General features: G+C 37.3%; 1 protein-coding gene across 2 annotated transcripts in view; it reads left to right on the forward strand.

Annotated features, from left to right (window-relative positions):
* The window catches only part of Tfec (transcription factor EC), a 69,111-nt gene that overhangs the window by 19,444 nt on the left and 26,124 nt on the right, over nt 1–23,543 (forward strand). Inside the window, exon 2 of one of the 2 annotated variants that reach the window (XM_021165608.2) lies at nt 10,376–10,627. In XM_021165608.2, coding sequence (XP_021021267.1) covers nt 10,448–10,627 — 180 coding nt within the window. In that variant the 5' untranslated portion in view covers nt 10,376–10,447. Of the gene's footprint in view, nt 1–10,375; nt 10,628–20,676; nt 20,786–23,543 lie in introns of those variants that run through there. The other variant, XM_021165609.2, reaches the window with a different exon arrangement.

Consider the following 23,543-nt stretch of genomic DNA (forward strand, 5'->3'; position numbering starts at 1 on the left):
CTGTCTCTGCTCCATTTTTTTGTCAAAGAGGGAACTTACAAACTTTCTGACTATTGTGACCAGCCTAAATATCTACTGGACACAGGTCTTCATGTGCTTGTTAAAGTAGCAGAAACTACTTTATATTTGATTGGCTTTCTTACATTTTATCAGGGAGTTCATGTTTGATTTTATGGCAACATTTGGTTTTGGTCCATTTTGTCATGATTAACAATAATTATATGTTTAAATAGTGCTCTCTTAGAGTTTCACCTCTCCAAGGAATCTCTTGTGTATGCCATGGACTAGACACACAAAAATATTTGTATAATTGAGCTGAGGGTTGTATCTCAATGATAGGTTAATTACTTAGTTTTCAGAATATGAAAAGAAAATAATTAATTAATATCAAACATGAATATAATGTTCGATCTATTTAGTATCATGTCCTTAAAGTATCCTGAATACTTTATAGTTATGCATATGGTTTGTATGTGGTGGTTGGGATGCTTTAAAGCTCAGATGAAGTTAGTTTCTAATATAGATTTCAAATATTTATGACTCATAAATGTACATCGCAACATAACTTTAAGAATCAGTAAAATTAAACAATAATTTGCTGGTATTGCCTTTTATCTTTTATCTATATGAAAGGATAGTTTGATTGAAGATTTCATATAAATATAGCTAATAATATAAATAAGTACATATATAAATGACACAGATGGAGTTATACATGAAGTTAGATTTCTTTGAATCCCACTGAATGCCTACATTTTACTGCTAGAATGATAGTTAACTAGGGAAATTCTGCTTGATAATACTCACATCTTGCTAAAGTGTTTTAAGTGTAGATTTTTCCTTTAAGACACATCACCGGAATTATCCAAATTCAAATGATTGAGACCGAGGAATATGTTACAATCACATTTCACATCATTATCCATTAAATGACTCTGAATTATATAATACTCAATTGAAATATGCTGACAGTTATGCAGAAACCCAAGAAAAACTTTTGATGAACTGAGTCCTACTTTTGTTCAGTAGTTACCTCTCAATCAGACGGGCTCTGCTGTATAATTTTAGGTTTTGTCAGGATGAGATTTATGGATGTATCATATCCACAGACTGCTGTGAGAAAAGGAAGATCTGAAGAAATGAGTTATTAATCTTTACTGCAGAACATTAAGAAATGCCATTTGGCTATTCTGAGTTGGTACCTAGGAGGTAGAAGATTCATAAGCCCCCCAAAATAGATGTTCTCTCACATACCTCTGCGAATTGAGACATAACTAATAGTTACCTATTATTCATTTGTGAAGACCAAATGTTGTCTTTCATTTATTATATTCACATGGATTATAAAATTAGCAAAATTTCTTAAGGACTGTCATGTTTTAGTGAACATGGCTGTGTCTATCATTCTTCTTAATATTTGTTTGTTTGCATGTTCATGTATAAGAGGTTATTGTGTGTCAACTTTAGTTCACATATGTATATATATATATGTATATATATATATATATATATATATATATATATATATGTGTGTGTGTGTGTGTGTGTGTGTGTGTAAAATTTACTAGTCAAAATAGTGGCGACAATGTCTTGTTGCTGAGATGACTCTCTGTGATATTTGTTGTTACTCTTTAGAGTCTCTGTAGAGAAGTCGTTGCAGAGAGCACCTGTCTCCTCCCAAGTTCTTTGTTTCCTGACTGGATAAGTACTCTTCAGGTGGATGATGACATGTACGTCATAGCTTTGCTATCTGGAGAGGAATAACTTTCTCTTGGTGCTGTTTTCTTTTTTTTTTTTTTTGGAAATACTTAAATGCTTGCTGAGTGGATGTTGAATTATCTGTGAAAAGATAACTTTTTAAAGGAGCCTAAAATAATTATAATTCTACTTAAATTTAAATTATATTAAAAATAATTTATATTAGTTGTAGCAAAATTTAAAAAGAGCAGACAGAATTATAGAACAAAAAAAAATTATGGGTCTGCATGTAGGGTACTCCAAAGTTAGTTGGTTTGACATAAATGTCTGCTTGTTTCTTACATTTCTCTATAGAAACAAGCAAGCAAGCAAGCAAGCAAGCAAGCAAACAAACAAACAAACAAACAAAAACTGTTATCCACTTGCTGAGTTATAAAATACCCGGAAAAGTTAGGTCAAAATCTATGTTACTACACACTGAAGAATAAGTTGAATGACTAATTTGAAAACTGCCATTTTCATGTGAAAACATGTGAAAATGCATGTGTTTCCAGGTCAGGTATAAACGCCCCTGCTGCAAGCCATGCCAAGCCATGCCATGCCTCTCTTGCCCCCATTTTTCAGTAGCTCTCCTAATTTCTACAGGACTTACTCATTCAGTTGTACTTTATTTTTAAATTAATCTTTGACAATCTGTATGCTTGAATCTTTCAAAGGCTGATCCAAACTATAATATTTTAAAGTCGATGTCACCTACCCTAAAACTGTCTACTACTGTTACAATGTCTACTTTTAAGTAATACAATACAATACAATACAATACAATACAATACAATACAATACAATACAATACAATACAATACAATACATTGGGTAGACTATATTATCATGTGTCTCTCTATCAGTGGTCTTGGGAATAAGAATCCCTGCACCAATTCTGTCCTAAAACAGATTGAAAAGGGAAAACACACCCAGTCCCAGATTCTTTGGTTGTGTGCAGTAGCAATGTGGTTCACAGCAATAATAATGAATTCATTTCCTCACCCTTGCATCTCTATCTGCTTCAGCCTCAGAATTTTGGCATTCTGCCTTTGCACGTGCATTAAGTCCTTTATTTTTACCTTGAAGAACTAATGATTTATCATTGTGAATGTGTGTGTGTGTGTGTGTGTGTGTGTGCAATCACACATGCGCTGTGGTACATTCACCTGTACATAGAGTCCAGAGTAGAATATCAATATCAGGTGTCCTTCCTACTCCATCACTCTGGGCTTTATTCTCTTGAGACAGGGTCTCTTACTGAATTTCGAGCTAGCCTAGCAGTCACCAAATTCTAGCAATGCTCACATTTCTACTTTCCACTCCAGTAGAACTACAGGGATACCTGACCAAGCTCTACTCCATAGGCAGTGCTGGGGAGTTGATATCAGGTACTCAGACCTGATATTGGCAAACCAGAACTCATATCCATTGAGCCACTCCCCAGCTCTCAGATCTCAATATTAGTGATGACTTTCTTATCTGAGACTTGCTCTATCTGAAATTATTCTGTATATTCCTGTATTAGGGGAGACTAGTGTTCATATGATGTATTTTTTTCTGTTTATTTACTTATAAATCATGTACACCTTAATATCTAAAATAAATTAATTTTATTGATATTTTTATTAATGAAAATTAATTTATTTTTATTTATTTTGAGGATATAATATAATTACATCATTTCCCATTCCCTTTCCTATCGTAAATCCCTCCATATGACATCCTTATCAAATTTATGCTCTCTCTCTAAATATATAAAATATATAAGTATTTTAAATTTATTATAAATATATAAATAAGCTCGGTCTTTTCAATGTTGTGTGCATTTATGTTTTCAGGACTGACCACTTGCTATTGAATAGCTAACTGGTGAACTCTTTCCTGGGGAAACACCTTTTTGCTTTGGGCATTCCTTAGTTGCCTGCTGTTCTTTGCCTAGAGTTGAGTCCTTGTGAGCATTCTCCTCCATATTAGCATGTCTACTGGTATCCCTGTTCAAGTCATGCTTCATTAGCCATGCTGGTAAGCTTCCATGGGTGTAGCTCCTCCAACATTCTTGGGAGACAGTCTCACAGCAAATTCCATATTCCTCTGGGATCTTTTTCCATCCCTTTCTTCTCTTTACCAAGATGACCCGTGAGCTTTGGGTAAAGGACTTGTGTTGTAGTATATTACGACTGAGCTCTACAGCTCTGCATTTTGATTAGTTTGCTGGAATGTTTTTCTCCACTGGTTGAAAACGGAAGTTTTCTTGTAGAACTACAATGAAGGATGTGCAGTCTGGCTGTTTGCAGAGGTTAAATGAAGTGTGAGGGGTTCCTGATAGAAGCTTATGAGTTGGTAGAGACTCAGATAGGGTGCTTAGCAGGAGCTGGGGTATTGAATGTCGGATGTGTAGAACAGCAGACCAGATAGACCCTGCAGAAAGGTGTTCCATATCTGCCTGCAAGGAATGCTTGTTCTTGGTATTTTGTTTATTCACTTACTTATACAGTTGATTTCTAGTGAAGTGGATCCTTGAATTAATTCTTACTATGTTTGCAACCCTTATATCTTGTGGCTATAGTTTCTTTAATTAAGAGTATAGTTTACTCTTATGCCTTTTTGGTATTTGGAGGCTTTAATTGAACTCCTTATTTTATTTTTAATGTCTACTCTATGTGTATGAGTCTTTATATGTGCACCATGTGTGTACAGTGCCCTGGTGACCAGATGATGGCACTAGAGCCTTATAAACTGACATTTTAAGCTAAAGACATTTATTAAAAATATATATACTTTAATCTTTTATCTTCCTCCTGATCCACCCTGCTACAGTTCCTCATCCCATTTCTCCCCCTCAATCTCCAAGAAGATATCCCCACACCATCAGACTTCCCCATTCCCTAGGGCCTCACGTCTCTCAAAGGTTAGGTGCCTCTTTTCTCACTGAGGCCAGACCAGGCAGTTCTCTGCTGTATGTCAGGGGCTCATATCAGATAGTGTATGTTGCCTGGTTGGTGGCTCAGTGTCTGAGCGATCTCGGGGATCCAGATAAGTTGAGACTCCTGGTCTTCCTATGGGGTCAACCCTCCTCCTCAGCTTCTTCCAGCCTTTCCCTATTTCTGCTACAGTGATCCCAAGGTTCCATCCATTGGTTGGTTTTAAGTATCTGCATCTGACTCTTTCAACTGCTTGTTGGGGCTCTTGGAGGGCCGCCATACTATGCTCTTCTCTGGAAGCATACCATAGCATCAGTATTAGTGTCAGGCCTTGAAGCCTCCTCTTGAGCTGGATTCCAATTTGGGCTGGTCACTGGACCCCCTTTTTCTCAGTCTCTTTTCTATTTGGGTCCCTGCAATTCTTTTAGACAGGAACAATTCTGGGTCAGAGTTTTTGACTGTGTGATGGCAACTCCATCCCTCTACATGACGCTCTGTCTTTTTACTGGAGGTGGACTCTACAAGTTCCCTCTCCCCACTGATGGGCATTTCATCTAAGGTCCATCCCTCTGAGTCCTGAGTGTCTCACACCTCCCAGGTCTCTGGTACTTTCTAGAGGATATCCCCACTTCCTACTTCCTAAGTTGCCCGTTTTTATTCTTTCTGCTGGCCCTGAGAACTTCACTCCAGATCCCCCCAATTCATGATCGTGTTTTCCTTTTCTCCTCCTTGTCCTCTCTTCCACCCAGGACCCTCCCTACCCCCTCCTGTCATTGCTTTCTTATCCCTTCCAAGTGGGATTGAGGTATCCTCACTTGGACCCTTTGGCTTATTAACCATCTTGAGTTCTGTGGATTGTATCCTGGGTATTTTGTAATTTTTTGGCTAATATTCACTTATTAGTGAGTACATACCATGCATGTCCTTTTGGGTCTGAGTTACCTCACTCAGTATTATATTTTCTAGTTCTGTCCATTAGCCTGCAAAACTCATGATGTCCTCCTTCTTAATAGCTGAATAGTAGTGCCTTGTGTAAATGAACCACGTTTTCTGTATCCATTTTTCCATTGTGGGACATCTGGATTGTTTCCAGTTTCTGGCTATCACCAATAAGGACACTATGAACATAATTGAGCATGGACTTCTGCGAATGATGGGGCATCTTCTGGGTATATTCATGAGTGGTATAGCTGGGTCTTCAGGTAGATCTATTACCAATTTTCAGAGAAACCTCCAGATTGATTTACAAAGTGGTTGTACCAGTTTTCAATCCCACTAGCAATAGAGGAGTGCTCTTTCTACTCTATTTTCTTGTCAACACGTGCTGTCACCTGAGTTTTTGTATCACAAAAGTATCTCAAGGAAGAAATTGAATAAGACCCAGAAAATAAAGAGATCTCACATGCTCATGGATTGGTAGAATTAACATAGTAAAAATGAACATCCAATCCAAAACAATTTACAGATTCAATGTAATCCCCATCAAAATTCCAACATAATTCTTTAAAGATGTGGAAAGAGCAGTTCTTAATTTCATATGGAAAAACAAAAAACCCAGGATCATGAAAACAATTCTTTTATAAATATATTTTTATTAGATATTTTCTTTATTTACATTTCAAATGTTATCCCCTTTCCTAGTTTTCCCTCTGAAAATCCCCTATACCTTCCCATCTCCCCCTGCTCCCCAACCCACCCACTTCCATTCCCAGTCCTGGCAGTCCCCTATACTGGGGCTTAGAGCCTTCACAGGACCTAGGGCCTCTCCTCCCACTGATGACCAACTAGGCTATCCTCTGCTACATATATAGTGAGCCACAAGTCCCATCATGTGTTTTCTTTGATTGGTGGTATATTTCCAAGGAGCTCTGGGGGTACTGGTTAGTTCATATTGATGTTTCTCTTATGGGACTTCAGACCCTTCAGCTCTTTGCGTACTTTCTCTAGCTGCTTCATTGGGGACCCTGTGCTCTGTCCAATGGATGATTGTGAGCATCTACTTCTGTATTTGCCAGGCACTGGCAGAGGCCCTGAGGAGACAGCTGTATCGGGCTCCTGTCAGCAGGCTCTTGTTGGCATCTGCCAGACTGTCTGGGTTTGGTGGTTGTTTATGGGATAGATCCCCAAGTGGGGCAGTCTCTGGGTGGTCACATGAAAACAATTCTTAATAACAAAAGAACTTCTGAGGGAATCACAATCCATGACCTCAAACTATACTACAAAGCAATAGTGATAAAACCTGGATGGTATTGGTACAGAGACAGACAGGTTGATTAATGAAATAGAATTGAAGACCCAGAAATAAAACCACACACTTATGGGCACTTAACAAAGAAGCCAAAAATATACAATGGAAAAAAGAAAGCATCTTCAATAACGATGCTGGTCTAACTGTCAGTAGGAATGTATAAAAATGAAAATAGATCCATACTTGTCACCTTGAACAGAGCTCAAGTCCAGGTGGATCAAGGACATCAAGATAAAACCAGATACATTGAATCTAATGAAGAGAAAGTGGGAAAGAGCCTCAAACTTATTAGCCCAGGGGAAATTTCCTAAACAGAATTCCAATGACTTAACCTCCAAGATCAAGAACTTGCTCCTTACAGCATTCATGCACACTGAGATCTCATGACCCATTTCTTTACCCACTCATGGCACACATAGTCTTTCAGGAACCTTCTATGTCTCTTCTCTGGTTGTGACAGGAGTCATGGTAGCAGGGTGACCAACAAGAAACACTTGGTCTTTTCGTTTAGAAAGCTCCCTTCCTTCATGGTCATATTGAGACTAGACTAAGCCATTTGAACTGAGACACAAAGGCACTCTCCCTCCATCTTCAATCCGTTGCTTAGTGCCCACATGCTTGACTCTTAAAAGAAAACACTGAACAGCAACCTACAATTCAACTTACTGAATATCACAAAATATTGGCACATTAAGTAGAAGGAATCCAGTGGATCCTTTGTGGTTTTGGAACCCAGGAATTTTAAGTATTTTGAATGTGGCTAGGCCGGTGTTTCACCCTGAGCTGTTCTATTGTTTTGGTATTAGTCTGTGACAAAAAGTCAACGATTTGGGGGCGGAGTTCTGTTATCACAGTTAATTGGCTCTTCCTGTGTGCTGGAAACAAAGACTTTCCTGCTTGGTTTAGTGATGGTTTGGGGGGATTCTTGTTATCACAGTTAATCAACTCTTCCTGTGCCCAAGAAACAAAGACTTTCCTGTGTGGTTGACTGATGAGTAGATAGCATCCAAGACAATCCCCACCATTGTCTGCTAATCCCTTGTAATTCTTTGTGGCCCACAATTTCGATAAGAGTCAGGCTTACTGTGAATCTTGGTCTGTCATTATAATCTTTGTGGCTTCTCTAATGACACAGATTTGTGACATTGTCTCCAGTTTTACTTCCGTCTCACACTCCTTTTCATTTTCCTTTTATGTAAGACGGTCTCTCCATCCAGTTCCTGGCTTATAAACACAACCTCTTCTAAGATGCTCGAAAATAAAAAAAATCACCGCTTTTTCATGCCATTACGATTCATTGCATCTACTACTCAGCCTACTCAGAAGCCAGTGTCATTGTGCTGAGGGGCAGGCCGCATGTTCTAATTATTTCTCCTACTTTCTGCGGGCTACAGGCATGCGATTCAATGCTTCTGAAACCCAGTTACTGTTAACATCATACCATGGAGTTACTGAGGGTACATATGTCCTGGGTTCTACATAAAGACAGAAGAAAACATTAAAAACACTACATGCAAATTGCCTGTCCCAGTGTTTAGTACCTACTGCTTGCCTTGCTATTGTGGTTGCTGTGTTGCTGTGGTTAAATTAGTTCTAACGTATAGATGATGAAGTCTAAAATCCCTGGGATCGCCTGGAACATTTTTTTGTATTCTTGAGAACTCTTAGAAGAAGTATGAGGTTCAATCAATATGTTTAGCATCAATGAATGCTTATGTTTAGTGGAAAATGAATTAGTCAATGAAAGGAATTCTGATTCTAGATGTTTTATTTAAAACATGAGATATGGTCCACTTGTCAATACAAGCTCTACCAGTACACACCACTCATTTGGCTATGTAGTATGAAAGATTGCTCAGAATTGTGAAACTGAAAGTATTCTTTATAATGTCTATATTGTAACTATATGCAGAGAAGTTAGGATCATCTAAACATCTACCCTTAAAAATTTACCATTGGCATTTTAATGAAATGTTATTTTACAGCTTTAAAGCTCGTAGTAATATAATTAGTAATATGTGTAATCTTTATTACCAGTCTTAATCTTTTTTATATGACTGAAAAATTATTTTATGGTAGTACAATTAAAATAATGCTAAAAATGTCAGCATAACAGAATTAGACTAAAGTAACTACTACAATATTGTACCCCAAACCAGCTAATTTAAATGCAAAATACTTTCTACAGGCTATTTATCTGAGCTAATACATGGTAAGGGATTTAAAGAGTAGTTTGTGTAATGAAATAAAAAGAAAAATAAGCACTGTACAGCAATCTTTGCTATTGTTTAACATGAGGGAAAATTAAATAGGTTTATATATAGGCCACTTGAGGAAAATGTATTAAAAGCCACACCACAGCATAGTAAATATAAAGGCAACTGGCAGGCAATACTCCATTTAATAGGTTTTTATAAATACTCTATTTGTAGGTTTTTAAAGGGAGGCTTGAGGTGCTTAAAGCTGTCCTTTTTACAAATTAGGGGATAATATGAACTATGACAACCAAACTGCAAATGTGCATGACTCTTTTGTCTAATTCATTCGTCGCCACGTCACACATGTATATAATGTGTCTGGCTCCTCTCCCCACCCCTTCCTTCCGTCCTGTTCCTCTAGCCCCTCTCTTCCCTACACATCCTGTACCATTTTTATGTGTTTTTGTTTTGGGGGGGGGGCCCAGTGAGTGTAACCAAGGCCATCTGTGTAAGTGGGAATGCCCAGAATTTTAATGGTATATTTTGTAAAAGGGATTTCAAAACACAGTTGTTTAGTTGGCACACAAGAATAGACATTTTTCACAGTGTTTTTTTTTTTAACCTGTTGATTCATGATGATGCATACTAATGTGTTCTCATTATTTGTTAGAACATAGAAAAAAATTAAAAGATTTATAAAGCAAAACTCTGCTCAAACTAGAAACACTGGAAAATAGAGAAAAGTAGAAAAAAAATCACCCAGGATTTTATCACTATCAAAGTATCATGCTTTAACAGCATATCTACTTTTAATTTCTGCTTCCTTATGAAAACATTTTAGATTTTCATAATAAAACCTCTATTGTATGTAAGAACCCAATATATAATATAACATATACTATAGAATATATTATATAATATACATATATAAATACCACTTGTACTGTTAATATGCTTTAGTTACATTGACATTTTAAGACTTCTTTGTTAGAGACTCATATAGTATCAGTGCTTTTATATTGATCCCTCACTGTTATAGATAATTCACTCTGAAAGCCTGGCTAACATTACATTTTTTCCATCAAACTTTAACTCATTACTTAAAATCATCGGGTCATTAAAATCCTGTCACGGTAGGACAGAAGCATCAATATAATCTTAAAGCATCGGGATTATAGTGTGGATAGTGTTCGGCTTCCTTTGCTGGAAGAAAACAGGTTTATCACATGGTGTTTTACTTTGTTTTGTATTTCTATTTGTGTTTGTAGGTCCAGGCACACGTAGAAACCTCGACGAAGCCTCAGCTACAGAAGGCTCACACACAACAAGTAACTCCTTTCATGACCCTTGACTGTTGGGTATGCGACCAGACTCTCAAGAGAGCACGGCCTCCAGCAGCCAGCTGCATGCCTCTGGCAGAGCATGAACCCATGAGCCCAGACAGTGATGCTGGCTGTGCAGGAAACCCACTCACAAATCTGCTGGCTCTTGGGAAAAAGGATGGTGCTGCGGAATGGCATGTATGTTCAATGGCTGGTTATAAAGTCTGTCATGAGTACTAGGCGGTGAAGTTAAGAATTTTGCAGTAAATACTTCAGACAAAAGTGTGATGAAAGAAATGTGTTTATAACTAATTGATCTGTAATTATTAATCATAATATATTAATTATGTATAATAAATTGTAGCTGCTCATTTTAATATTAAATTAGCTAATTCATTTTAGTACTCAACTAGTTATCAATGATCCACTAAAAATCCTATGAATTTAGAAGATTTAATTCTAATTGTAAAGGTTTGGACTTTCTGATTAACTTGAGTTGAATTTATCAACATCTTAAATAGACCAAAGATTGAAACTGATAGAAGTTACTTAAAGAACACAAATTTTGTTTTCTAAGAAAAAATGTTCACTACAATAAAATTAATTTCCATTCCATTACTATATTAAATATTTAAAGAATTATAACTCATTTTAAATTTGATTTTCTATCTATCTATCTATCTATCTATCTATCTATCTATCTATCTATCTATCTATCTAAATATATATTTAAGTTTAAATAAATTCTCCCCACCACCTACTAAAATAACTGGCATGAAGTTAAGCTGAGGCACCAAACTAAACAAGAATGGCTAGCTTCGTGGAATGTGATTTGCTTTTAAATGAATTTCAAAAATACTTAAAAATAATGACATGAAGTAGGAAATAACTAGAACTTGGGAAAACTTTAGTATTGTCTTAAAGAAAATCTATGCTAACAAGAGAGCTTTCTTCTCTTTTCCCTGGTTTTCCTTGACTGATTTGATGGAGCTCTGTCCTCTAACTCCCAAACTATTCTCCTGCAGTCTAAACTGCTTGTGAGCATCTCTGGTCCTCAGGTTGATTTTTTTCCCCTAATATTGAATTTGCTGCTTCAGAGAACCAAGGCAGAGGACTCAGGCTCCCATTATTTGAATTCAGAGAAAAATATTTTAAGAGATAAATTTTATGTTAACTTGGAAAGCAGAAAAGAGTGATGATCCAATAGATTATTCACTGAAAATAAAATTTTCACACTCTAGGATGCTCTGAAATCCAAAACAGAATGCTGGTCACTGTGTGTGTGTATTTACTTCAACATTTTAGTAGTGGATGTATATACATATACATATAAACTTTCAAAAATGCATAAACACATTCATATATATATACATACACATGTCTATATGTACATATATACATATATATTCACATACATGAACATATATGTGTACAGAGATAATATATATATCTATGTATGTGTGTATGTTTATGTCTATATCTATGCCTCTACATATCTATATCTATGGAACTTTTAGAAGAGGAATACAGAGCCAGCTTCTTTGTTTACTTCATGAAGAACACAAACTACATCTAATGATGAGAGCTGTCTGCACAGTACATATTAGAACTACACCCAGTACAATTTATCTTTTAACTACTTCTTCCAAAGTTTATTTTCTTGTAAATATTATTGATTTTCCATAAAACAAATCCCAGCGGTAATGCCAACTTATTATAAGTAAAATCTCAAAAGCAGTCTTTTGCCGTATGTAGGCAGCATATATCAATCCTCTGGGCTCGCCATAGAGCAAGCCTTTTTTATTCCTCAGTCACACCTTATCTTTGCCATTATAGGAAGTTCATACATATATGGGAAATATGTGTCCTGCCTCTTCTTTTGGATAGCCCCAGTGAAGGGGAGTTGCATAGCTTAGAAGAGGCGATGTTCTCAAGAAGTTCAGCTATCTGCAGGCAAGATGAAAAAGAGCTGTAGACATTTACTGTTTTTAACGACTACATTAGAAGCTATCTATATGAAAGTGTCTCACAGCCACTGTGAATGTCAGTTTAATCAGAGTTTTATTTAGTATGTAAGAGTTTTAAATATGGTCTCTGACCTGGAGTTCTCAGATCTACATTTGATGCATGCTGCCATCATTCACACACATGTTATTCCCAAAAGCTAGAACATTTCTCTTGTGGTTACAAATTTATTAATATCCTTTAATTGTTTCTTGGAGTCCGTGTCTCAAAGAGACTGTAAAGGGTGTGTGGTCTCTTATATGAAGAGTGGTTCTTCACTTACATTCATTTAGACTGAAGATTTTAGTTGTGCTTTCATGTTTTTATGCTTATTTTTTTGTTGTTTGACATAGAATCTCACTATATGGCTTACACTGGCTTTGAACCTTCCTCCTTCCTCAATCTGTTCAGGGCTAGAACTACAGTAGTTGCCAACAAACCTGGAAGAAGAGTTAGTTTGATTTTTGTGTTTTAAAACTTCCAAACTCAGTGGCATGCTCAGAGGTCAGGGGTGGTGGTTATTAACATTTATTCAGTTTTATTCTTTCTTTCCTTCTAAGCCTATCCCTCCACTAACCCAAGGGAACATTTCACTGGTCTAAACAGTAATGATAGTATCACTTGATAGGTCTGTGAGTGTGTCTTTACATTAGATGTGACAATTGGAATTAGAGGTAATTAAGAAATTAAAGGTCTCTGGGACAGAGATAGGTAACAAATAAGAGGACTTCACAGTGCATGCCTGTCCAAGATGAATTTGACATTTGTACTTACAAGAGTAATAGGAGCCTTTTTATTATCATTCCTGTTGTTTACTTCTCAAATGACATCCCCCTTCCCAGTTACCCCTACACAACCCCTCATCCCATCTGCCCTCTCAGCCCTACCCTACCTACCTATCCACTCCTGTGCCACCATTCCAGCATCCCCCTATTTTGGGACATCATAATTCCACAGGACCAAGAGCCTCCCCCTTCCATTGATGTCAGACAAGGCCATCTTCTGCTACATATTTATCTGGAGCCACGGAGCCCTCCCTGTATACTTCTTGGTTGGTGGTGTAGTTCCTGGGAGCTCTGGATGGTCCAGCCAGCTAACATTGTTCTTCCTATGTGGTTGCAATCCCCCTCAGCTCCTCTAGTTCTTCTGCCAGCTTCTCCACCAAGATCCCCAAGCTCTGTCTGATGGTTGACTGAGAGCATCCACATCTGCATTGGTCAGGTGCTGATTGAACCTCCCAGGGAACAGTAACACCAGGTTCCTGTCAGCAAGAGCCTCTTGGCAATAGCAACTGTTTCAGGGGTTGGTGTCTGTAGACAGGATGGATCCCTAGGTAGGGCGTTCCTGGATAACGTTTCCTTCGGTCTCTGCTCTATTGTTTGTCCCTGTCTTTGCTTTGAATAGGAACATTTATGGATTAAAAATTTTGAGATGGATGGGTGGCTCCATCCCTTGACTGGGGGCCATGTCTATCTACTAAAGTTAGTCTCTAGAGGATCTATCTCCCCTTTGTTGTGTATTTTGGCTAAAGTCATCCCTGTTGGATCCTGGTAGTCTCCTGCTTCCCTGGCATCTGGGAACCTCCAATGGCTACTACCCCCAGTTTCTCATCACCCCTGCTACATATTTTTATTCCATTTCCTGACTGTACCTCTCTCCTATCCCCTCCAGTACCTGATCCTGCCTCCATTCTCCCCGCCCCCCCCCCCTTGCTTCCTTCCAGGTCCCCCTTCCCTCCACCTCCCTAGATCATCTTGTTCCTTGCTCTATGCAGGACTGAAACATTCACACCCTGGTCTTCCTTCCTCCTAAGTTTCATATGGTCTGTGGATTGTATTGTGGGCATTGTGAGCTTTTGGGCTAATATCCACTTATCAGTGAGTACAAACAATGACTTCATGAAATTCTCAGGCAAATGGATGGAACTAGAAAATATCCTGAGTGAGGTAACCCAGACACAAAAGAACGCACAAGGTATGTAACAAGAGCCTTTTACACCTACTCTTGTTCCTAGCCTAGACTTCATTTAGCACCTCTGTACTGCTTGTTGCCTTACCATATGGGACCATGAACAGCTTTATAGAGTTCAGGTCATCCTTGGGAATATCCTAATAGATTCTCTTAATTCAAGTTGACCAACCACCTTGCTTAGGAGAGTAATGGGATCAGATGGCAGTTAAATCTACTCAGAGATGTTTACTAGTTATTTATTTTTATTCCAATTACCATTTATCTCAACTCAGCATTCACACCTTCAGTTTTTATATATTAAGGTTTCCCTAAAGACAGTATAATGGAAAGAAGAGAACTGGAACGTTCTCATTTCCCAGTTTCATTTCTGTTGTTGTGATGAAATACTTCGATAAAAGGAGAGCAATGGTTGCCTTAGCCCACAATTCAAGGTTATAATTCACTACTGTGGGGATGGTCAGATGATTGGAAATTGAAATAGCTAATAAAAACATATCCAAAATCAGGAAGAGACAGAAAATACATACATGCTAGTGATCAGCTCACATTCCCCCTTCTTGTATAGTCCAATATCCAGCCTTTGAAATGCTACCCCCTGTCTGATCTAGGTAGTCCTTCAGATAAAGGTGATAGCTATGTCAACTTGACTACCAAAACTATACAAGTATATGGGAAAAAGAGGAATAGAAAGAGCAAAAGAGAAGCACACAGTCTTTCTAAAAAGTTTAAGCCTTTAAAAATCCTACCTCATCTACTGGTTATTTCATAAGCAATTTTTGCATGGAAAAGGAAGCTTTTTATGGGAAAGAAATGAAAATGCAAATCGGAATTAGATTGAGGTTAGACCCGTGGATCCAGAGTTCAGAAACTAAAATCTATCTCTGCCACTCAGTAGTTATGTAATCTGGGACAAGATGGGTGATTTACTTTTCATTTGATTTCTCCTCTGTATGATGAGGACAAGTACAGAAGACACTTTATGGACTGCTGTGAAGCTCAAATGATTGGGATATATGCCAAGCACTAGAGACAAAATCTGGCCCATCTCCCACGCTACGCAAGTGTGTGGTGCCATTGCTGGTTAAGGTGTTTGTGTGTGTTGTTCATTTTGTCACTAGTTGTAAAGATGAAGAGAATCATATAATCTATAATCTAAAATCGTATAATATAAATTTAGCACTAGTCAGCTAAAATTTCATCACTGACCTTCGAACATCTACAAGATAATTTTAAAAGTAGCAGGGTGATATAGAAGTTTCCTGTCCTCATGCTAAGGCTGTGGACTTTGGTTTGAAGCACTTCATGAGAAGCACTCTGTTGATATTCAAGCTGATTTCAATGAGTGTGCCCAGGGGCCCCTGCAGGGTCCCCAGGGGCCCAGGGAAGGCAATGCGGGGAAGGCAGAACATCAGAGTCTCACACTCAGCTCTCAGATACTGTGGAGTCTGATATACACATCTAAGTGTTTGAAAACTTAATGCAGAGTAAGCTTGTAGTCTCCACTAAAGTTCTTTGTGATTTCAAACTAAAGCACCACTTTAATCGTTATTTACAGCATTCTGAACGCACTGTATTCTATTAGATGGAGATTGTTGAGGATATAATCGGTATACAATTAAAGTTTTTAGGAGGAAAAAGCAGAACACCAAAAGAACAGTATTTCCAGACCCCAAAAGGTCAAAAAAAATCCACAATTAATAATCAGTTCAGCATATAAAACAAAGCAAGCTCATTTCACTAGAAAATCATGCTTTCTTCTGCACTTTTGAAATAGACAGAAGACAGCAAATGAATATTGCAAAATACTTTATCCAAACAAAAGATCATATAATATTGAGAAATATTATAGGGTTCCACTGTTCTCTCTGTGTGTATCTCTGTATATGTATATGATTAAGTGTGTATCTCTCTGTATGTATGTATGTATGTATGCATGCATGTATATATTTTTGTACCTATCATTTATCTATCTACTTATCTATTTTCAATCTATCATTTTATACTTATATTCAAGCAACTGATTCCATATCTAATCTGTTGTAGCATTATCCAGGAACAATTTAAGTTTGACATTTTCTATTTGAAGTCTTGCTTATAATCAAATAACTTCATGAGGTCCTGATTCAGTTTTGACTCTTTAAGTATGATTAGTAGATTGAGATTCATAGACTTTACTCTCTTGTTGAAGACAGAAAAATTACTATGATAAAATACGAATTATTTCTGAGTCAATATTCAGAGGTGAACAAAAGGGAGAGAGGCCTCACCATCTTAATGTTGAAAGAATTCTGTGTTGAAGACTGTATTAATTAATTAATTCCTGGAATCATTCCAAAATAAGATATTAACTTATCTTTCCTTTGATTACTTCACTCATTATACAATTATTAGTTTCAGAAACATTATTTCTAAAGTTTGTACATACTCTGTCCACATATCTTGAAGTATCGTCTGCTTTGTTTGAGAGTTGAGATCCTTTAGAAATCATGAGAGGGAATATAGAAGGCTTTCATTAAGCTGACACTTTAAAGATTTGATTTGGAGTATGTGAGTGACCACATTTTGTAGGCTGAGGTCACCAATTTATCAGTGAATCATTTAGTTAAACAATGGCAAGATAAATGCACGAAACTCAAGGCCTGAGAAATAGTCTGTGAAAGCATCCATTTCTTTCTTACTAGTTCTAAATAGAATTTCTATCTAAAGAACTTCCTTTTCTCTAGCATGCAAGACTTCAGACATTACAACTGACTGAGTATCACACAGAGAAGGTCAGATGAGACTAAACATTGGGTGGGTGGCCCTCTCTCTTTATAATAAAATTTCTAATTAACTTAATTTACTTTTGTTGGCTTTTCATGGAAGGAATTCAAGGGTTGTCATTTTAACAATGACAATGATTACTGAGTGTCTACACTGAGAAATGACAATGATCTGCCCATTTCTATGTGCTCTGGATAGATGGTCTCCTTTACAAGGAATTGGTTCCTATGTAACATCTGTGTAAACTGGAAAGCAAGGAGGAGGAGGAGGAGGAGGAGGAGGAGGAAGACTAGGACGAGAAGGAGGAGGAGGAGGAGGAGGAGGAGGAGGAGGAGGAGAAGAAGAAGAAGAAGAAGAAGAAGAAGAAGAAGAAGAAGAAGAAGAAGAAGAAGAAGAAGAAGGAAGAAGAAGAAGAAGAAGAAGAAGAAGAAGAAGAAGAAGAAGAAGAAGAAGAAGAAGAAGAAGAAGAAGAAGAAAGAAGAAGAAGAAAGAAGAAGAAGAAGAAGAAGAAGAAGAAGAAGAAGAAGAAAGAAGAAGAAGAAGAAGAAGAAGAAGAAAGAAGAAGAAGAAGAAGAAAGAAAAAGAAAGAAGAAAAAGGAAGAAGAAAGAAGAAGAAGAAAGAAAGAAAGAAGAAGACAATGTTCAGCCTAGTCAGCCTAATCAGTCTTGCTTCATCAACCTTGAACTCTCAGGTTTTCCCCTTCCCAAGCATCTGTGTTTTTTGTATCCTTCCTATTTTAAACATCCCTCACAAGCTCATATATGACCTCTTACTCTTGTTAATTTATCTATAATTCTAGTATTTTATTTTAAACATTTATTATCACATCCCATTTTCCTCTAGCTTTCTTAATTTACTTTTGTTTAAGCTCATTGAGATGACATATCAATTGGACTAGTGCTACTATTTTCAATGCCTATTATTAACCATTCACAGTATTTTAACAATCTTCTTTAACCTGTCTATAGTGTTCAAAGTATAACCTATTTCTTTGACAAGCATCATTAACTTCTTCATTTTTTCCTATCCTGGGTGTGATGGTTTGTATATTCTTGTGTCAGGGAGTGGCACCATTTGGAGGTGTGACCTGGTTGGAGTAGGTGTGCCACTGTGGGTGTGGACTTAAGATCCTCACCCTAGTTGCCTGGAAATCAGTCTTCCACTAGCAGCCTTTGGATGAAGACGTAGAACTCTCAGTTCTGCCTGTGCCATGCCTACCTAGATACTGCCATGCTCCCACCTTGATGATAATGGACTGAACCTCTGAACCTGTAAGCCAGCCCCAATTAAATGCTGTTTTTATAAGACTTGCCTTGGTCATGGTGTCTGTTCACAGAAGTAAAACCCTAATTAAGACACTGGGTAAATATCAGTACTGAATAAACTCATTTATTTGCCACATTTTTATGGGGCAGATAAATGAGGGGCTCCCTCTACACTGTGCATACTCATTATGTTAAATATATCATCAAATTTCACAGAGGGACAAACCTACAACCATTTCTTAGAAAGGTTACCAGTAATGGAGACTATGGAATATCTTCTCCCCTTAAACTTTCAACTTCCGCACCCACTACCTGCTTTTCAGAAATGCCCTATATTGCTTTGGAGAGAAAATATGTGCAGTTAAATTAGAATTTGCTGAAAAGCCTAGCAGTTCTTTTAACCTCCACATCCTATTAGAAGAGAAAAGTTTCTGCTTTATTCTTAAATTCACAAGAGGTTTTCCTTCTGTGCACCTCCTTCGGTGTCATCTGTATATGCTGACCTATAGGACTGTTTTTATGTTAGTGTCACACTAAACCAAATAGCTCTCTTTAAATACACTTGCTTTCTTGCCTCCATGTTATTTCAGCACATGCATAAGTGCACACACACACACACACACACACACACACACACGCGCGCGCGCACCAAAACTCACTGCCTCCATTTCCTCTCTTCCAATATCATCTGATGACCTCATTTTCTCCTCTCCAATCAAGCTTTTCTCTTCATGATTTTAAAAGGACTCTTAACACCAATCAATTTTAAAAGTTTTTCTGAGATTATAATATAATTTCCCATGTCCTTTCCTCCCTCAAACTCTCAAAATGAAAAAAATAACATCTCAACTGAATATCTGATATCAAAGTCTCCATTTTCATTTGACTTGGCTTTCAAGTCACGATTGACATGATTAACCACACCCTGAGGCTCTTTCTGACAAGTGTCTTAAAGTGTCTGATTTTTCATCCATTTTTGCTGACTCTTTCTTTTCTTACATATGGTGCAATGCTGTTTCTCGGCCCAGTCTACCCATCTTTTCTCTTGTACACGAATACACTTTATCAATGATGTCATATCACATCAGTTTGGATCCCTCTTCTCCATGTTCAACTTATGTATGCTGCTGCTTGTTCATCTGTTGTGTTACTACAGATGTCTCAAACTTGCAATGGCTGAACATACTTTGTATTCCCAAATCTATTTTTATTAATATGAAAAAAATAACAATAACAACAAAAGTCCAAGAATCACATTGTTCTTGTCTCTGCTTCACTCTCTCCTACTTCTAGAGTCAGTCCCAGTTAAATTCTAGATTTCTATAATCCTAGTGTTTCTTGACGTTTCCTCTCCTCAGATGACACTCAGTAGCTCGTCATACGCAGCTAGCACAGTACTTTGCACAACACTGATGTCAGCGAATAAATATGGAATAAGTATAGAATAGTAAATACTAAATAAGAACTATACTTTAGGTATGGTTGTAATTGGGTTCCCGATATAATTTTTATTTATGAGTCGTTTTAATGGATGAAGGGCAGCAATATCGAGGATGGGGCAACAATGAAATGTAGCCACTTTGCATTGGCTACACATTGTGATAATGCTTTTATAATACATTTTTTATGATTTTCAGAAAACAGCCTATATGTTAGAGTTTGGTTATATTTTTATACAGCAGAAAGATAATGACAGAAGCTGAAGAATGTGGTCAAGTGCATTCTTTAAATGAATAGAAGATTGGGAACTTGTTCTACCCCTGTAAGAAACCCATGCAATATTTTTCTCATTACTTTGTATCAGCCAATCTGAAAAGGCAGCTAAATCATAGAAATATGAGAGGACCTGAGACACAGCTGCCTTTCTGCTACACTGAGGCCGGATGACTGGTTACCCTCAAAGTTTAGATACCATGCTGTAGTTTCTACCGATTGACCTTGGTTCTTTCTTTTCCTTTAGAGATATTTTTGTGGGTAGTAACTCATTTATGTTAATGTGCAAAGGTATTTTTCAGTCAGGTATCTGTAAATTCTGGTGGCATTTGGCAATCTAAGTAAACTGTGAGAGTTCAAGACCAGTCCAGAGACAAGGGCTGAGTAAATATTAACAAGGCTCTGGGCTTGCTTGGGACTTGAAAGGATTGCATGACATCAACGAGCAAGCTTTTGTCAGTCACAATCTAGGCCAGATTAGTCTTAAAGTCCAAGGAAGAAGCAAAGTTCACCTTAGTGCAGAAGTTTCTGTATGCCTCTCCTGGTTATTGTTTGCAAGCATAAGGGAAAGAAATGATGAAGGAAAAAGAGAAAACCATCGCAATTGTGAAGGTTATAGACCCTTCCAAGTTGAAACTGGTAAGAACCCTGTTAAATTCTTTCACTATTTGGAGATAAAACTAGACTACTTGCCAATTTTAAAAATTGTAGAGCTATAGCCATTAAAACAAAGTATGTAGGCTTTAACATTAAAATGTGTACACTATAATTAACTGTGTGTTTTAAAGAACTTCTTTACATTCGAGCACTCTGGGCTACGCTAAGAAATTTCAAAGTTTATTTAGTTAAAAAAAAGTCAGCTAAAATTAATGCCTTATTGTGACTTTTATATAAAAAACAAGGGCTCAGCAAACTGTTTATTTTCTACTTCTACTAACAACTGTTTTGTTAACTTAGAGCTAAAAGAATAATGAAGATGTGATATATGTGATGTGAAACTCTGCAAATATCCAGTTTTGTGCTTTTCTTTTTGTGTTAAAGCTAGCTTGCTGAGGGAGCCCCAGCTCCAGCCTCTCTCATTATTTTTATTCATGTATAACGGAACAAAAATAATAGTAACAAAATAACACAGCAGGATTTCGTGGCTCGGTGTTTGTCATTTAAGCCTTAGAGTGATGTTTTAACAAATAAAATACAGTTTTGAGGCAATTGGCGGTGTATGTCCTAAAACTGAAAAGTCTCGCTCGCTGAATCTAAATGAATCAGCACCCACAAGGAAGTAAAATAATCTTTCGAAAGTCAGTGTTTCATGTGTGCATACGTTCTCCAGCCTGTGCTCACCTGTGGTGCGCCTCTTTAGAACAGGAGTTTATCTTCCTTTATGTCCAGTTTCTCTGTCAAACGGTCTCCGGCTCAGTTTTACCATTTTAGATTCACAGTGAATATCCTCATAGAATAGCAAAAGGCAAGGACCTAAACAAACACATCTATCAGTTTCCTTTGAAAACTCACACTAAATATGTGAACACATTACACCACACACACACACACACACACACACACACACACACACCAATTAGGGCTCCTTGTGCCTTTTGTTATTTCACTGAATGTTTTACTTGCAAACTTCACTTGTAACCTCCTGTAAGTTTTGGTCACTTTGTCTATTTAAAATGAGATTATCTATTAGATACACATGATGTTTCATAAAATGCCAAGGTTTTGGGAACTTACATTATTATTAGGAACATACCGAGTGTATCGTGTGGGGTCCTGTCTGTTGCTAAGTGAATGTAAATGAGAAGGGTCAAAACAAATACGTATAAACAACATTTAAAGTTTTATTAAAGTTTATTAGCTCAATAGTTCTCTGGTGAAGAGAAAAACAAGCTGGATTAGCTCCAGGAAGCCTGTAGTATAGGGTTTTGCTCCTAAGTTAAGCCCTGGAGAGGAACTGTTTGCCTCTGATACCTATAGATGAGGTGGAGTTGAGAAAAGAACAGTGGAGAAGAAGAAAGAGAAAAACACTTAGGAAAGACAAGAATGTTTCTGTAGAGGGTAGAGAATACAGCCCTGTGTCATCCAAGCATGAATCCAGGCTATTATTTCAACTGCTTTTATTAAGGTGGTATGCCCTACTAGGCTGGAGCTCCCAGTGGAGGAGGCTGGGTAGCCTGTTACTCCCTAGAGTGTATGCCCACCTCCCTGGTATTGCTATTCCTAGCAAGTACTCTCGACTTTTTTTCACATGGACTTTGGAAATCAAGCTCATGTCTTTGTACTTGCAGGGCACTGAGTCTTCTCCCTTGCAATCTGTATTACATTTATAGTTGTGTTACTTTTATACCATTACTTCATTTCAGAGCTGGAATTGCTTTATATTTAGAATGATAATTATAGGCCATAAGGTTGTTCCAATGGTGACTTAAGGTGTTATTTGAATTATTATATTATACTTGGAATTTAATAAGTTATTGACTATGGCATTAATGTATGTTATTGTGTTGTGTTGTATTGTCCTCTGAAAAATTCCCCATCTACATAGTCACAATTTATTGTAATCAACAACGTTACCCACGCTGAAGTGTGAAGGACAATATTGGAAATCCAGCATGAATATACCTGATAATAACGGGGCCTTATAAATTTAGGGTTGGTGGGAAATAAGGTTGAATCAGTGAAACAGAAGCTATAAAGGCATGAGTTTGGGATTTATATATAGGTTAAATGGCAGGGACTTTAGGCTTTAGACTCTTGAGATCAGATAGATCTTAAGGGTATTTTAAATATCTTTGGTTTGAGAAGGAAGGTGGGAATATCTAGGAGGGAGTATCTAGATAACCACATAGGGATGCATCGTTTAGGTATAGGGACCTGAAGAGTTTGGAGACTGAAAATAGAGATGAAATTCCAACGTGGATATCATAATATTTTAAATGTCATGTCAGGGGTTAGATTGCTTCTAGTGCATGAAGGTAAGAATAATTTTAAAGTCACATTGCTATGGTTTCCTGATAAGAGGAGTTGGATCTCTGTGCACAATTTATAGTGGTGTAGATGCTTCCACGACAATTTTGGTTGTAGACTTTGTTTTTCATATCTGGACAGCACCATTGGTAAACAAAGGCAAAGCTATTTTTCTTTGGTGTCACTAAAAGTTACATTTTAACATTTTAGCAAAACCGTGTTCCGCTGATTCCAGCATTATCAAGAGCTCTGCATTTTCTCTCGAGAGTCTTATTGTTGTCTATCTTGTGTTTAGTTCTTTAACCCACTGTGAGTTAATTTTTAAATATATAGAAGATAAAGGCCAGAATCACTCTTTTTCCTGTAGATATCCATTGAAACCATGTCATTCATTTAAAAGACTGCCCTTTGCCACTGAGTGGGAGGGGGT

Source organism: Mus caroli, unplaced genomic scaffold (genome assembly GCF_978045245.1).
Source record: "Mus caroli unplaced genomic scaffold, Mus_caroli_1 scaffold_7, whole genome shotgun sequence".
Lineage (NCBI taxonomy): Eukaryota > Metazoa > Chordata > Mammalia > Rodentia > Muridae > Mus > Mus caroli.